Source organism: Protopterus annectens, chromosome 6.part1 (genome assembly GCF_019279795.1).
Source record: "Protopterus annectens isolate FY-2018-M chromosome 6.part1, PAN1.0, whole genome shotgun sequence".
Lineage (NCBI taxonomy): Eukaryota > Metazoa > Chordata > Ceratodontiformes > Protopteridae > Protopterus > Protopterus annectens.
In genome coordinates, this window is record NC_056738.1 from 341,007,142 (window position 1) to 341,025,054 (window position 17,913).

The 17,913-nt window shown below is 37.1% G+C and overlaps 1 protein-coding gene across 1 annotated transcript in view; it reads left to right on the forward strand.

Annotated features, from left to right (window-relative positions):
• LOC122805544 (transcriptional-regulating factor 1-like) overlaps positions 1–17,913 on the forward strand; it is a 544,032-nt gene that overhangs the window by 204,954 nt on the left and 321,165 nt on the right. Inside the window, exon 2 of the mRNA XM_044075759.1 lies at positions 16,196–17,318. Within this exon, the coding sequence (XP_043931694.1) occupies positions 16,247–17,318 (1,072 nt within the window). The 5' untranslated portion in view covers positions 16,196–16,246. The remainder of the gene's footprint in view (positions 1–16,195; positions 17,319–17,913) is intronic.

Genomic DNA, 17,913 nt, shown 5'->3' on the forward strand with positions numbered 1-17,913 from the left:
TTTAGCAACCTTTTGAAAGTTTGCAGTGCTCTGACAGCTTATCCATTTGAATTCAGATAGTGAGGACATGAAGGAGTACAGGTGAACTCACAGTCAGCAGCAAACTGTACCCAGCTCACTAGGAAGAGGATACCTTGAGAACATCATTTTGAATCTGGATATTATTTGATTGTTACTCATAGTCAGTATATAATTATTCTGATGTTGTGAGACTATTTTTGCCTTCATACTCACATCAGTCACCACCTATCTTTTTGCCTTGGACCTTGTGGTAAACGTGTAAACATCAGTGGCTCTCATCATTGCAGTGGTTTATGCACAATTCACAACTGACACTTGGCCACCAGGTTTGTGATGTCTTTGCTAATGTTTTGCAACCACAGTGAAATTTTCACTCTTTCTCTACATTTGCTGAAGCTCTAATGATTTTCAAATATTTGATGAGTAGATCTGCTCATTAAGATAAGGTACAGAATTCTGCCTTGCTATATTATAAGGCATCATGTTCAGATCGTTCTCTGACTTATGCATGAGCTGTCTAGTTTGTGTCCAATAGTCTGGACATCCATTTCACACATGTTAGCTAACAGCTTGCAACTCTCTTATCATTTTGAGTACCTTACATAAGCTTCTCTGGTCTCTTGATGGTCACTGGTGTGGTCATCATCTTGCTTTGACACAAGTGGCAATATCTTCTATGGTAAAAGATAATGGTTGGTCATGTATAATATTTCTGAGTAATGTATCTACAACTGACAGCCACATGGATTCTACCTTCTTAATCTGATTATCAGTCTTTGATGCCTCATTAACACTTTACTTAGGTCATAAAACTTTTTAGTGGAACTAATGGTTTGTGGTCAGTATGTAGTCCGAAACTCTTGAGCTCTAACAAGTACCTACAGTGTTTCACAAGCTCACATACTTGCAAGGCACTCTTCAGTTTGCAAGTATCAGCATAAGTTAGCAGGATATAGCATTTGTCCATCTGTTTGGAGCACTACTGATCCCTGGCCATAGCTAGAGGCACATACGCTCACTATTGTTGGTTTGGTGACACCATACTAGCTCACTATTGTTTGTTTGGTGACACCATACTAGCTCACTATTGCTGGTTTGATGACACCAAACTATGCCAGCACTGCAGCTGTCATCAGCCCTTCTTTTACTCTGCTGAATACTGGGATTAAGCTTGCTCCCATAACCATTTGTGTTAATATGCATTTTTCTAATGAATATGAAGAATAAAACTCAAATGTTTGTCATTATTTAGCCCAGAGGAGGCAGAACTGTTGTTCTTCACTGCTGTCTTTTGCTAGCGCTATGGCAGAAATTTGATGGCCGGTTAAACAGCAGGCTGGTTAAAGAGAGGCCAGATAAGAGGGAGTCAACTGTATAGAGGATTACGATTGGGTCTCCAATGATAACTGAGGTGTTAATGTATTTAAGACATGAAGGCCAAGAAATTCACCATGTGAACAAACCTCAAGACATTAATATTGAAATCTATTTTAAGAACACATAATGAAGGGTTACGATCAGATCTGTGCATGGAGTTTTATCAGCTCCATGTACTACAGTTTACAAAAATAAGGAAAAAAAAACATCAGCTTTGAAATATGGTAAAGCCCTTAGTGAACTCTGTCAAACAGACAGCAGCAGCATACCAATCAGCTTATTTATTTTTTTTTTTTGTTGTTGTTGTTGTTGTTTTGTTTTGTTTTTGTGGACGGGGCAAAGGATCAAAACCAGGGAGCCTTTTTAAATACTGCTCTAATTCATTTAAATATATTAATATGTGTTAAAATTGAATTAAATTGTTATGAATGAATGAATTGAATTGGATTAAAATGTTAATATTTTGACAATAATCCTCAGTGATTTACCGGACAATGAAAGAAGCTTTCAAGGGCCAGGACAAAAATATGAGTTGAACTTAAGCTGAACTCAAGAAAAGTTGAAAGGCACACACAGCAGGCAGAAACAAAGTTGTTTAGGCTTCTATCGTTGTCATTTGTTGATCACCACTGTCAGTACTTACTGCCTACTATGAGACTCAATATTAATAGTGCTTAACAACTGGTAATCACCTTTCCAAGCACTGTTACAATTGGATCTTGCACTAAAATAGCTTTTACCTAGCTTGAATTTTTCCTGATAACAGAGAGTAATCATGGAGTTCTGTGCATTACAAATCAGTTAAGGGATGAAGCACTGTCAACAAGTCTGGTATAAACTTGCCCATGTACTTAATCGTGCTTGGGGCTTGTCTTAACTCACTCACATAGGATGGATTCTGTAACTTGGCTATTACTCTGACTTTGCTTGCATCTAGTCTAATTCCGCTATTATTTTATGCCCAAAGTACTAGAGCTGTGCTTTACTAAACTAGCACTTGTCTCGATTTAGCTTTAAACCAGAATTTTTAATATTCTGTGGCATTACCACTAACCTCAAACCATCAATTTCCTTATCTAAACCAAAAGTTATGATGCCAACATAACACTACCACCATGTATTGTGCTGAATAAATCAGTCATTTTGTGCTGAAAGATTTTCGCTGCTAAGCTTATACCAAATGTCAGACCTGTAAAATCGAACCTTTCCCCTAAGTGTAGTGAAGGTTGTTAGCTTTAACCTTTCTTTGCCTAAGGGTACTTGTCAGAATCCATTGAAAGCATCTAGCACGTCTTCTTGTATAGGTAGAATGAACCATTCATGCACAACTACACCACTTTACTTGTTTTTGAACTTTTTAAAATCAACATATATATGCAGTCAGCCATTGCTTTGAATCATTGGGGCAATGAGGGCACACCACTCAGTCAGTGCTGTTACAATTTCAGCTATTTCATGGCTTGGCATTTGATTAAGTTCTGCCTCTACTTTGAACACCATTGGAAATGGTACGCTCCTGGATGTGGTCAAGGCATGTGGAATAGCAATGAGTTTCCAGTTAATAGACCATCTTCACCAAACACATTTATACTGACATCATTTATTTTGGCAATTAATCCCATTTTGCATGACGTATCTCTGCTGAGCAGATTATTTGTGTAGAAAACATCTCACACATAAATGCAAAACTCAGATATAGCTAAAAGTCTACAGATGAGTTTGCCTACAAGGCCATGAATTTTTGTCTATGCTTCATGCAACTGCCCGCACATTTAGAAACTTCTGTATATAGCATGTGATATCACAGTAACATCCTTCCCTGTATCATGCTTGAAACACACTCGGGTTCCATGACTGGGAATTTTAACTTCCAGTCTGCTTTAACACCAGATGCAGGACATGACTGAACCCAGGAAAAATCATTTCTGTACATTATTTCCATTTTCATTTTCATAAATATCCTCTTTAATTGGCTTTGTTTCACAAATGACAACAAAATTATCTAAGTTCTTATATCCCTCACTCACTTTGGCCACAGGCAGTGCTCTGTTCTGACATACTACAGTAATAGTCACACCTCAAGCATTTGTCAGGCTTACACTGTACTTCTCATGTATTGCTTTAGTTTGAACAGAATTATGCTTCTTTTTAAACTTGCCAGTAACTGCATTTTACTTCACACAGTTAATTTATTATGTTTAAATTAGTATTTTTCCTTTTAACTAATTCAGCCTCTCAGGCAATTTGTATTGCTTTTTCTAAAGTTAGACTAAATTCAAGTTGTATGGTTTCAGACATTTCTATACCAGCAAGACCATTCACAATTTTGTCTCTTATTTATTCATTATTTGTGCCATTAAACCCATAATTTTCAGCCTGTTTATACACTTATCATACAAAAGCTTCATCACTTTCACCCTTCAGTTGTACACATCTGTGAAAGCACATTATTTTGTGCATTACATTTCTTTCAGCACAAAATGTTCATAGAGTTCGCTAACCATGGACTCATATTTAACACTATCTCCCTCTGAGAATGAAAAGGAACTCTTATGGCCTCTGCATCATGCCTCATAGAATACAATAGGCTATTTACCTTGATTTTCTCTCTTTTTTTATCTAATTTGGTCACCGCACAAAACTGTATAAACCTCAGTTTCCAGGCAAGCCAGCCAAAGGTTTCTGAGAAGTCAAATGAATCTGGTGAGATAAATTTCATCATTATTAAAGGAATTAAAATTTTAAGTAAAATATGACTTTTTAAGGTAAAATTACTTTTTTATCAATAAAATAAGTCTGACCTTGCTGATTCACTTCAAGTGGCATGGATCAGTTCTGGAACTGATTAGGCAGGTTTTCATTTTTTATTCATCAAGATCCCAAACCTGGCACCATGTTAGAATATGCACCCATGATCACCCAACACTTCTAATTACTAGTCTTAGAAATAGCAGAATACATCATCAGTTTAGTCAAACACTTTATGCATCTCATGCCTAGCTGATTCTAGCTTAGAAATGCAGTGTATTATGGGATAAGTAGAGACTTGCAATACCATGTAATAGTCTTAAATGGGAATGACAATGTAACTTGTTTATAATATGTATAAACACTGTAACAGCTTTATTTCACTTATCATAATATATATGTGCATGTGTGTGTGTGTGTGTGTGTGTGTGTGTGTGTGTGTGTGTGTGTGTGTGTGTGTGTGTGTGTGTGTGTGTGTGTGTGTCTTTGGGAGATATTGGTAGCTTCCTGCTCTCCTCCAAGAAGGTATGGGGTTGCCTACTAAATGATGTTTTTTGAAGAATTTTTACATCATCTTAATTCAAATCAATCTGGCATTAAATTTACAGGTGGTTTGTCTCTTGATAGCATTGGTTATTTGGATGTGCTCTTTGCTGTAGATAAACAAGGACCAATCTGTACTTCTATACATAAGAAGCCTTCTAATATTAATACATTATTGCATACAACAGGTAGCCATCTTAAATATTTGATCTCTTCCTTCCTAAAAAAACACAAAGGACTTTGTCAGCATTGATATTTCAAGCACATTGATGTAGAAAATAAATGGGAAAGGAAACACATGCACATTGACTGAATGATAAAACTAAGCATAGTAAAATACTCTGTATATAACTAATTCAGTGGCCTCTAATAGTAATTTTAATAATTTTATTTCTAATAATATACAAACTTGTAGAGGGGGTACAGAAAATAATCTTCCTTCTCCAGTGCTGTACTCTGAGATCATTATCCTTAAAGGAAAATTGAAAATATATATGCAAATAACAATGAACTAGTAAAATAAGAGACTTGCAAAGCTACACCTTGTTATTTTCAGCACATGAAGTAGCCCCTGTATCTATCAAAAAGAATTGTATTGAATTACATTACAGCATTCACATTTATAAAAATGTGCTAGATCCCCTTGAGGGATAGTTGATCAGTAAAGATACACTATTAATCAAAAAGAAAAAAATAAAGAGCACAATATTGCATGGGTTTAGCTTTCACCCTTTTTAGCAATGTTTGGAAGCAATAACAACCCCAATTTAGTTTTATATGATAATGTTCAATGACCCAAAATTAATTCTGGAAAACTCAAAATTATTGGGAAAAAAACAGGTCAAACTTTATTTGAAACAAAGATACTAGAGATTCCATTTTAAGACTGTCCTATAGAAGTTTGTCTGACTTATATAAAGAAACGGTAACAGTGTCATCACTTCTAGTACTAAAGCTAATTGACACACTTGACCTACAGAAATCTCTGTTTGATGGGGAAGTCAGAATATAACCATTTAATTTTACATACTGGTACCAACAACTTAAAAACAACTTCTTTCATTTGTAAAAAAAATGATGGCCTTGATATTTTGAAATTTTGTTATCAAAGAGAGTTACATTAAACTTTATATGATGGAACGATTATACTAACCAGAGCACCAATGTTTAACAACTGCTTGAGACAATTATGCTTAGTAAATTCTATTGATCTAGTCATATTTAGGAAGAACATCATTTCTGACAAACATACAATCTCTAGAGATGACTTCTAACTTAGCCATTATGGATCTCATTATGTTTACAGCAAATTACAAACTATGTTAAGCCTTTTTTACAGACTCCTAAACAAATTGTCAGATGAATTTTGTAAGCCACAGTTTTTATAATTCTCTGAATGTATATTTTTGCAATCCTAAAGTCTGTCCATCAAATGGGTAGAATATTAAAAGTTCTGATTAACCTAAGTAATAAGACGATTGTTGCGATTGTGGAGGTCCGGAATACTTCACTTTAGTAATGCAAAAATACCAAAACATGACTATTTAGAGTAAGACAATAAAGTAGCAACTTACTAAGCCATCAGTCCCATATGGTAAATTTTAAAATTAAAGATAATACCTACTTCAGAAATTGTAGTACTCGAAATATGTACTACACATGGTTCTATTAAACTTAACCCGACTGAATGTTATCCCAGTCTTTCAATGTCAGTAGGCCAGCACTTTGCATTTTTATCCAGGTTAAGTGGTGTACCAGAGCCTAACCCAACCATCTTGCTAGATAACTTCAGCTACTCTAAAATTAACTAGAATTCTTTGCCAGCTTCTGTGTGATAATAACAAAATACTTTGCAGCTGCTCGCATTGACAGAATTGATACAATTATCTAAGAAACCTACTCACAACAATAATATTTTGTTTTAATGGTAACAAATTTATGTTTTCTTTTATCAGGTATTACTATTACTGTTACTTTACTACTAGTTTTATCGGACCATAATTCGGTTCCATTTTCAATTAATCAACTTGCCAAAGTACTGAATAAAACCAAGATGTACAATCATAATAGAATTGATTATGCATGGGTAAAATGTGAGCTGAAAAATATAGACTGGGAAAGTGAAACAGTAAGAAAATGTATGGATATTCTAAAATATGCAACATCTGTTTCAATTCTATTGAACAAACAGTTGTAATCAATAATGTAAGTAAGAAAAGAAAAAAAATACCATTTTGGTGGAACAAGAAGTGTATAATAGTATACAAAAAGAAAAAAAAAACAAATACCACGTCAATAAGGAATTCCCAGCTTTTCAAAACCAAAGGAGATTAAACAAGACAACAAAATGTTTAAAAGGAATTATCAGCTCTGAAAAGGCAATATATGAAGTACAGCTTGTATTACAAACTAATATTAAGAACGATTGTTAAAGTACGTCAGCAAACAACTGTCCAGCTGCCTTAATATATGTCTATTACTTGCTAGGAACAACCAGCTGAACAATGCAAAAGATCCTGCAAAAGCTTTGAAAGAGTACCTGCCAATTATTAGTATAGCTGTAACCCATGGCTGGGTGTGGATAATGCTGGATTTACCCACGGTTGGCGTGGTTTGGTCATGAGGGCTTTGCCCTCATGACCAAACAAAGCCAACCATGGGTAAATCCAGCATTACCCACACCCAGCCATAGGTTATTGCTATTATACAATGGTGTTTGTTTTGTGTTATCTTTGTGTTGTTATTTAGGTTTTGTTTGTTTTACTTTGTATTCTTCCACTTTTTGTGAGATAAAATAGTCCACATTTTCAGTTTGTGTTTATCATTTATTTCTGTTTTAATTTAAATACAAGTTATTATTAATTTTTCAAGAGATGTTAGGAAATAATTATATAAGTAGATATAGTTTTAAAGCTTTTGGTATGTCTTCATGTTGTAGTTTCTTTTATATTTCTGTATTGCAGTAGCCAACAAATGCAGTAACAGCAATGTCACTATGATTAATAAACCTACATGACCCAAGCAGTAGCATATCTTACATCTTTACAGTCTGCAACTTGCCAGCTATAATACATTTTTCCACCAGCGTTATTTTTGTAACACATTTCCTTGTACATAAAACATTAACACATTAAAAACAAAACACTTCTAGCAGCGTGAATCCTAATCAAACCATTGACACGCATAGATTGCTTGTGATAGCTACACGCAATTAAGAAACTGTAAAAGCTATGCATGAAAAGTAAATGCAGCACACCCCTCGCAAAAAAAAAAAAAAAAAAGAACTCGCCTCCATTTAGCTCCACTATTCCAATAATAAACCCATATGACCCAAGCAATAGCAGATCTTACATCTGTGCAGACATATTTCCCCAGCAGCTTTATTTTTTCGAGCTCCACTATTCCACGAGCAGTACAAGTCAGAACAGACACACCATATGTAACTTCCACAACTAGCATCTTTCTTCTTCTTTTGGCTTTTTCCCAGTTAGGGGTTGCCACAGCAGATCACCTGTCCGCTCATGATTGGCTGTGGAGTTTTACAGTGTTGGGTTGCCAGCCCAATGCCCAACCTTCCATGGAAGGCATACATGCACACACACACTCATGCCTATGGCCAATTTAGAGTGTGCAATCCACCTACAGCAGGTCTTTGGGATGTGGGAGCATGGCCGGCCTTAGGTATAGGCGAACTAGGCGACCGCCTAGGGCTCCGTACAGGCCGGCCTCAAAAGGGCGCAATTTGGACCGGAGTTCTGTTGTGACAACCCCCTAACCGGGAAAAGCCTTAGAGACAACTACAACATTTATTTTTTTAAAGATTTCACCACCGCCCATAGAGACTAGCAATTGCGACTTCCCCAGCCTCAAAAGGGTGCAATTTACGGACCGGAGTTCTGCTGTGTGACGACCACTAATCGGGAAAAGCTGAAAAACAACAACATTTTTTTTTATTTCACCGCCGAGAGGCTAGCAACAGTTGCGCCCTCCCCCACTTAAGCAGGGCGCAATTTATGGACCGGAGTTCTACTGTGTGACGAGTCATAAGTCAACACTCGTAACTACTGCTCGCAAACACTATACTATTATTGTCTGTGCAGTGGGTTACCATGCAGCCAGTTAAGATGCAGGGACATGCTTCCTCAAAATAAAAACATATACGAGGAAGAGTTGCTGCATTCCAGTCTCTGAGTACAAAACCAAAGCGTAATCAGCATTCAGCACATCTTCTAACGACATCACGAATTACCACCAGAATTTAGAAAGGTTTAGCACAGTGTGTGGATAAGTCCAAATTAAATCAGGATTTTTTTTAACCGACTGTAATAATTGCTAACCCCATTGCCACCAAAGAGTACAGGTGTACATGTTAACCTTAAACAGTACTGTAGATGTTCAAATGACCACAACTGCAGCAGCAGTAGCCTTAGTTACATGAGTCAGGAAGGTAACCTTGAACTCTGTTGATGAATGCCAGGTCAGCATGCAGCATTCAGCTGTGGTGTTTGATGGATTGGGGATGCAGGGTTAGCCTTACATCATAACAGATAAGTGACTTGATAACTAATAGACTAACCTAGCAACTACTATCCCTCTGGGTTTCTCTGCTGTCCAAGACCAAAGATGGAAAAAAAATATATATAAGCAATGGTTATGTCAGCAGTTTTTGAACTGGATTTGAAATGATGTAGATAACAAATGAGGTCACTGGTTCATTGAGTGTATATGTAGGGCAGAAATAAACTGCAGGTTAATACATGGTCTATTGTCCTCTGAGTAATATGGATTTAGCTCACAAAAGTTCACCAGTTTCCTCATCAGACTTCTTTCAAGTAGCATAAATGGTTAGTTTTGGGCAGCTTTAAATTTTGGATCAGTGATGGAAACCACCAGCTCACCACAAAGTTCCATCATAAGATGGAGGGTTTGGCTTGATTCAGATAGTTGCTTGTGTCGCTCATGTAAAAGGACATTCATTGGACTTGGTGTTCCAGTGTGGTTTGGTTGCATTGAACCTGGTTGTGGAACCTGTATCCTAATTTGACCTCTATCTGATTACTCTAATTTGTGGCTCCACCTGGTTGGCACATCCATTGCTCAACTTACCAGATCAGACATTTAGGAAATGCTGCCTGCAATTACTTTATCCTTAATCCTGTATCATCTCCTAGAAAAAAGCATGACACGAGTGATCTTGAAATGCCCATACAGGTCTACAATGCAACATTTCCTATGTTCTAGGTTAGCTTGACCTAATGCAAGCCTGCTTATTTCCTGTTAGAACTTTTAAAACTCATATGATCATGAGCATCAGGAGTTATGCAAGCAAGGATGATGACTGACAAACAAATAGAGAAAGTCCAAGTTGCCCCAAGCTGCCCCCACTTCATAAATTATACTTCTCTTCAGACAGATGAATTCACAAGAAACCTGGCTATTTATGTGGACAACTCTGTCTCTCTCATTCAGCCATCATGTTTCTACCACAGTCAGGAAATCCCTCTGTCTGGCTATGTTCCTTTCCAAGAGAACATCGTCAAGATCCAACGGCATCACCCTACCACTGTAGTCTTTCCTTATCAGACCCATCATCAAATATAATTATCCATTTGAATTGTACAAAAGCAAGCACACTGCTCAACTGGAAAGACTCCAAAGATTTCTATCCAAAAAAATGAAAGGCTTTAAATCCTTCAACTATCTGGTTTGATGAGCATGACATTCCTTATACTCAACAGTTTACCAGCTGCACTGACTTGACCTGTGTCTCACCTTTTTAAGCCATGAAAGACCCAATCCTATCTGCCATCTTATTTCTTCACAAAACTGTCTCACCCTAATATTGGATGATTTCAGCTACCCTGCAACTTTCTAAGTCTACAAGAGCAATATTTATAATCTGTCCCTCTTTTGCCACCCCCCCCAAACACTGTTTCAGGCTTTTTCCAGCGTTCATGTACTAAGAGATTGAGAGGTATGGAGGCATGTATGTAATGCACTGCTTGCTGATTTGGTGCATTTTAAGGGGGGGTATAGGTTTTTTATTCCTGAGAGTGTCCTCTTTTGTATAAGATGCCTAGTAACTATGAACTTGTCAGTTTCTCAGTTATTCCCTATTGCAATTTTACCAGCTTACCATTTTTTTGTGTAACGTAGGAAAGTAATTCTTCAAGGGCAGCAGGCAGTGAATTGGTAGATGAAACAATGAAATGTAAAATTTTTTGCCAGTAACAGACTGTTCATTATTAAAAAAACTCTCTTTAATGTAGAATTATTTGGATGAACTTTACTTCTGCAGAGATTGTGCTTATTGACTTGTGGATTGTAATGACATAACTTTGAGTGGCCTTTTATAGGTTCATAGATTAGTACTAAGCTAACTGCCATTGTGAGCCATTTTAAGCCTAGCCAATTATCCCTTGTAAGACTCAAAACCCTGCACCTTGTGTTTGTAAGGCAAACACCATAACCATGAGGCCACACTCCCATCCCCTCTTTATGGTTAAAATGTTTTGAAATGGGCAGGTTTGTCATTACTGGGTCATGCATTTTGTTTTATTGCTTACTGGAAAAATGTTCAAAACTACAAATTTAAAAAACACACTAACAAGGGGTGCTTTATTATACAAGGAATGTAATTTAATACAATCAGGAAGGTGAATCAAAGAACACATACATGTATGCATGGTCCTAAAAATGTGTGCAAGGAGGCCGTTTTGAAAATAGCCCAAAGGTAAACTTAAGCCTCCACTGGCCAGATGCATTTTTTATGAATGTGGATTTTCATGCCATTTCAATGGCAGAGAAGTTTATTGCTCATGCCAAGTCTGTTTTCATTTTGAGACTGTATTGTTTAGCAAATGTCTATCTGCGTTTGTGCTATTCAAGCTTAAGCTACTGTACACATGGAGGAGGGAGGTTGCTATTCTACTTTCACTGAGCTGTAAGGTTCACTCACCTACCCCAAAGTAAATTAAAATAAACTTAAGCAACTCTTTGAAATAAGGCATGTGAGCTTCAATTTTCTTAGGACGTGACTTTTATACTAAAATATATGTGAAGGGTCAACTGATAAAGCAGGTTTATTAAAGGAAAATTCCACTGTCCTTCACTTTCAGTTTAACTGCATCACAAGGTATCTTTTCTTCATATACATTTAAATGAAGGAAATGGCTGGAGTGGCTTTCCTGGGGAGTGACCGACCTGTGGGTGTGGCTTATAGGGGTGTTTCATGAGCATGGTATAGGTGGGGCTTAAGGGGCACTGGAGTACTACTTCGCCTAGGGCACCAGTTGAGCTAAGGCCGGCCCTGTGTGGGAGGAAACCAGAGCACCCAGAGGAAACCCACATGATCACAGGGAGGACATGCAGACTCCACACAGAAGGCACCCCAGCCAAGAATCAAACCAGAGAACCTCTTGCTGTGAGGCGGCAATGCTAATTGCTGCACCACAGTGGCTGCCCAACTTCCACAACCAGCATATTCCTTCTAAAAAGCATACCACATCACCATCTAGTGACCAATTATTAAAACTATATTAAAGTATCTTTTTAAAAGCTGGCTTGCATTAAAACTGGACCAGATTTCTAACATAACTATAATATAACTGCACGTTATCATGTTCTAAAGTACTTAAACTATATTTTACCCAGCACCACCTAGCCCTGTTTGATAACATCCCTTCAAAAACCTGCACGAGCCTTCTTAAACACAAACACTACAAAGTCAGACAGGAAAAATCACCGAAACGAGAGACACCATACACAGAAAAAAAAAAAAAAAAAATGGAAGTAAACTTTGAACTAATAAATGATAGTGAAATTGAAGAAATATTTAACTACATACCAGAAACCATGATGAAACCATCAACAAGCAAGGAAGTTCTCCAACTACAACAGGAAGCACTACAGCAAAAAACGTCCCATAGAGAGGACAACAGTATGACAAGCCATACACTTCAAAAAGATAAAAAAACATTAAAAGCCTATTCCACACAGAAACCTAACAAAAGACATGCAGAAAAAACTCCTAAAGAAATAGAAACACCTAGAATTAGAAAAAGAAGAATTGAGTACATGTAAACAAACACGGTGGGCTATAAACATATTTGAAAAACTGGCAAAAATAAAAAAACTACAACATAGACTTGCACACTATTACACCAGAAAACATAAACACAATACTTAGAGAATTCTATGCTACAGTACGAAACAGAAAAGGAGAAGAATACGTAATAAGTTAATTTGTATCCTTATGTGCAGGACTTAACAGATATATAAACAACCCACCATTAAATAGAAAGATTAACATAATAACAGATATACATCTAACAAATGCAAATATCGTATTTAAGTCAGTAATTAAAAATTACAGAAGACAAGGAAAAGATACAGCAGAACATCACCACCCACTCACAATACAAGAAATAATACAACTGAGAAACAGCCAAGTACTTTCCCCAAACACAGTAGACGGACTCATAAGAAAAGTCTGGTTTGATATACAGCTACACTTCGCACAATGTAGGAATGAAGGAGTATGATACCTCACAGAAGACAGATTTACAATAAAAAAGATACAGAAGGCACACACAAACCACTCCTTAACAGCAGTAACATTACTGTCACAATCAGGAATGGAAGCATGACAAATAATGAGTGTGACAGGACATAAAAGTGAAACATCACTGCGATCCTATTACCAACCATCAGTAGATTAATTTAAAACATGGGGAAAAATAATATCTGGAACACAACAAGAAACACCAAAAAATCCAATGCATGAAGATAATATCAATAATACAACAGACAATGGACCAAGAAAAAAAATGAAACTCCATAACACAGAACATCCATATCTCGAAAATGAACCAGAAAAACCACAATATATATATATATATATATATATATATATATATATATATATATATATATATATATATAGGATCATATATACATATATATATATATATATATATATATATATATATATATATATATATATATAAACATAAAACTAACTATAAACACAATTTCTCATTACAGGTACTATACTAACAAGAACTCAAGCCAACATATGAACATAGCCAACCATCAAGTCAGAACCAATACAGAAATATAAAAGAAACTACAACATGAAGACATACCAAAAGCTTTAAAACTATATCTACTTGTATAATTATTTCCTAACATCTCTTGAAAAATTAATAATAACTTGTATTTAAATTAAAACAGAAATACATGATAAACACAAACTGAAAGTGTGGACTATTTTATCTCACAAAAAGTAGAAGAATAAAAAGTGAAGAAAACAAAAACCTAAATAGCAACAACACAAAGATAACACAAAACAAACTAACACCATTGTATAATAGCAATAACCCATGGCTGGGTGTGGGTAATGCTGGATTTACCCACGGTTGGCTTTGTTTGCCAGCCGTGGGTAAATCCAGCATTACCCATACCCAGCCATGGGTTATTGCTATATTATACAAAGACCCCCCATTAATATTCAAAAACGTGCATGCTGATTGGTCAGTGTGCAAGTTGCAAATCAGAGTTATAGTAATGGAAAAAGGTCTGGTCACCCTATATATCTACTGAATTTAGTCTGAACTTCAGTAGAGTGACACTAAAAACATTTGCCACAACAAGTTTGAAAAAAAAGATGAACACCTCACAGACATGCTCTGAGGCACAACCCCAAACCACGCAAAAGAAATCCACCATTTTTTGCAGGAAAGCATGTCCACACTCATACTCCCTGCTAATTAAAAATATACTGTGAAATTGCGCAATCCCTGGGGAAGGGACATATTCCCTAACCCATTGTCAATTTTGCACACCTGTTGGCCACCTGTTTTGTCAATCAAAATGTGTCTACATGACAGTGACATCTGGGAGTTTCACTTATAATAATCACTCCCATACATACATATATACATACATCTAGATAGATAGATAGATAGATAGATAGATAGATAGATAGATAGATAGATAGATAGATCTACTACTAAGAGTTGATCCACAGAAATGTCAACATGCTTTAAGTCAAGAAAAAACATACTGACACACTACAGGCCAGATTGCAAAAGAGTTGCTCTCAGTGTAAGTCGCCATTATTCTGAAAGACTTGCTCTCAGTGTGAATGACTTACTTTGGTGTAATGCCTATCTATAAACAGGCTTTCTATGGGGACCAGATTCCAAAACACATGCTCTCAGCCTGCTCTCAGTGTACATGGTCATTTACAGTGAGAATAAGTCTTTTGGAATCAGGGCCTCAAGTGCATGCACCCAGGTTAATCCTCAGAACATGCAAGGAAAAGAAAAGTGTCTTTTGCACAGGGGCAAGCCCCTCTGTACCCCCACATCCACTGCTAATTATACATACTAAATCTGAGATTTCAGTCACAAGGAAAGGCACATCTCTCTACCCTCAGGGACTGTCAATTTACACAGCTGACAATTTACATATGTCGACCAATGTGACTCATCGATACACTCACTGATCGGCTATTTGAATTTCAATTTACACAAGGACTCCCATATATATATATATATATATATATATATATATATATATATATATATATATTATTAGAATAATACTAAAGAAAAACAAAAGGAAAAGAGGGAAATGTTTTCCCTAAAGATGAAAGGGAGATATCAGGCATTCAGCTTTAGTGCTATAAAGGTAGTTCAGGCCAAATAACAAATTTGAAGTATCTCTAAAATTAAGAGACAAAAATAGCTAAAGCACTCAGAGATCCTCCAGCCACAATGATGGCAAATGAAATCTAAAGTTAGGAAAAGCAGAGGGGAATTATGGCAGGGACAATTTGAAGGAGCTTGAGGCTAAGACCACTACCAAAAGGCCAGATAAGATCTGACAAGCAGGTGCATACCCAATAGTCAGATCCGATGGATGGATAGACAGACGGATGAAATGTGATCTTAAAAATTAAGCAATGAGGCAAGTAGGATTTTTATTTAAAAGTCCTTGAAGGCATGTAATGCCAAAGTGTTAGACATGTAATACATCTCTATCCAAGTAGCCAGTTTGTGGTTTGACCTTTATGTTTTTATGTCGTTATGTAATTATTTAAAAGTACTGCCTCACGTGACCCAGGTGTCTTGGCAGAATTATAAAAGACTGTTTTTGGACTGCTTCTGGAAAAGTCTTATTTTCTGCTTGCACTGTCAGGCTCAGATTAGAAAGTTGTGATTGTTCACTAGAAATGTACTAAGATTATTCTTCCTAAAGAGTTTATAGGGGAAATGTGATCTTGATCAAGCAATGTTTTTATGAGTTATCATGCATCTTAGCTTTTCGTATCTTTATAGTCTTACTGATTTACTTAAATAAATGTTTGTGTTGGTCGGTTGTGTTGTATGCAGTGTGGCTAACAGATGCTTTGCATTGTCTGAACTGTGACATGATTTCTTAGTAACTGCATACCTTTCAGTGCTTATTTGACTCTGATATCAATGTGCTTGTTTTTCAGCTTTACATCTAATGTGTTCCATGATTTAAGAACAGCAGAAGATTTCTACTGATGGGGGACCAGCAAGGTGTTTCGGGGCCTGTCCTTGGAACCAGTGCAGAGGTTTTATACTTCCAGCCAGCTCCCTGCAGTGGTGCTTCCCACAGTTTATGTGCTGATGGAATGGGAATCAGCCCAGAATCTGATCCCCAGGATTCAGTCATTACAGACTCTGGGTCATCTATATTGGGTGCCTCGATGGACAAAGGAAATGGAATTTTGATAGACCAGCCCAGAGGTCTGAACTGGTGTCATTCTGAGATGAATGACCAAAACCAGATAAATCAGATACACATTAAACAGGAAGACCCGTCCAGTTTACACACAAGTTCAAATGGTCCAGATGGAACTGCAGGACAGTGCTCATATGATCTGGCATTACAAGGGAATGCCCATGACCATTCAGAAAAAAGGACAACAGCTGCATCTCAGAAATTAGACTCGTTTTGTGAAGCTTTTGCAAACAAGCACTTTGTGATACAAGTTTCCAGTTGTGTGGATTCTAGCCCAGGTAGTCAGTTATATGATACTCATGGATGTTCAATTCAGCATATGCTCAGTCAGAAGCCACAGACTACATTGGTGCAAATGCGTAGGTTCATGCCATATAATTTGCCTCAACAGCAGCTAATGTATACACAACACAAAGAGCAACACCAACACTCCCAGTTTAGCTACCAAAGACTGCCGTCCTTTCATCCTCAGCAACCACTGACACCAGGTCACCCTCACATTCTACACCAGGGTGGTCTACCACAACAGAGCCCACAGTCTCTGCAGTATTACGTACAGCAGCCACAACTGCAGAACTACAACAAACCTTCTCAGAGCAGGTGTGAGGGATCTTACTACCAGCAGCAGTCCCACTGTCACCCTGAGCACTTCTTGCACCAGTCCCAAACGTTCATGCAAGTGCAGCAGGTTCCTCAGGACAGTGTGCCAAGAGCTGTCTTCCCTCATCAAGCAAAGATGAACCAAAGTCTGAACAGCAATAGCCAGTGTCTGCATCAGGAAAACTACAGACAGTGCTTTCAAGAACAGAGCCAAGGGGAGGAACTAGCACAAGAAATCTACAGTTCTCCAGGCAAGTAGTACAGAGTTATCCATTCATGTTGTATTCACTCACTCACTCACTCACTCACTCACTCACTCACTCACTCATGCATTTATTTCAAACCATTCAACAGAAGTATGCTGCTAAACTCTTTACAATATTTATTCTGAATCATTTGAGTAGAAAACAGTAGGCAATATATCCGGGCAACTAAATAAGGAATGAAAATAATACGTTGCTGCCTCACAGCAAGAGGTTCTCAAGTTCGATTCTCAGCTGGGGGGGGCCTTCTCTGTGGAGTCTACATGTCTTCCCCTGCATTCGCCTGGGTTTTCCCAGAGTACTCTGGTTTCCTCCCACATTTCAAAGACATACTTCTGGAGTGTTTCTTCCCAAGTCTCCACTGAAAATAGGCTCTCTCGTAGTCAGACTTTCCCGGTCAACAAATATTAAATACATAAATAAATAAAACCAAAAGTTAAACACTGTCTGCACCAAGTCAGAACCTATAACCCCTCTAATCCATTGGGACTCAGATTATAATTTTGCACAATAAGGCAACAGTGTTTAGGTCATGGTGGCTCCTATCATAACTTGATGGAAAAGAAAATATTTAAAAGACATC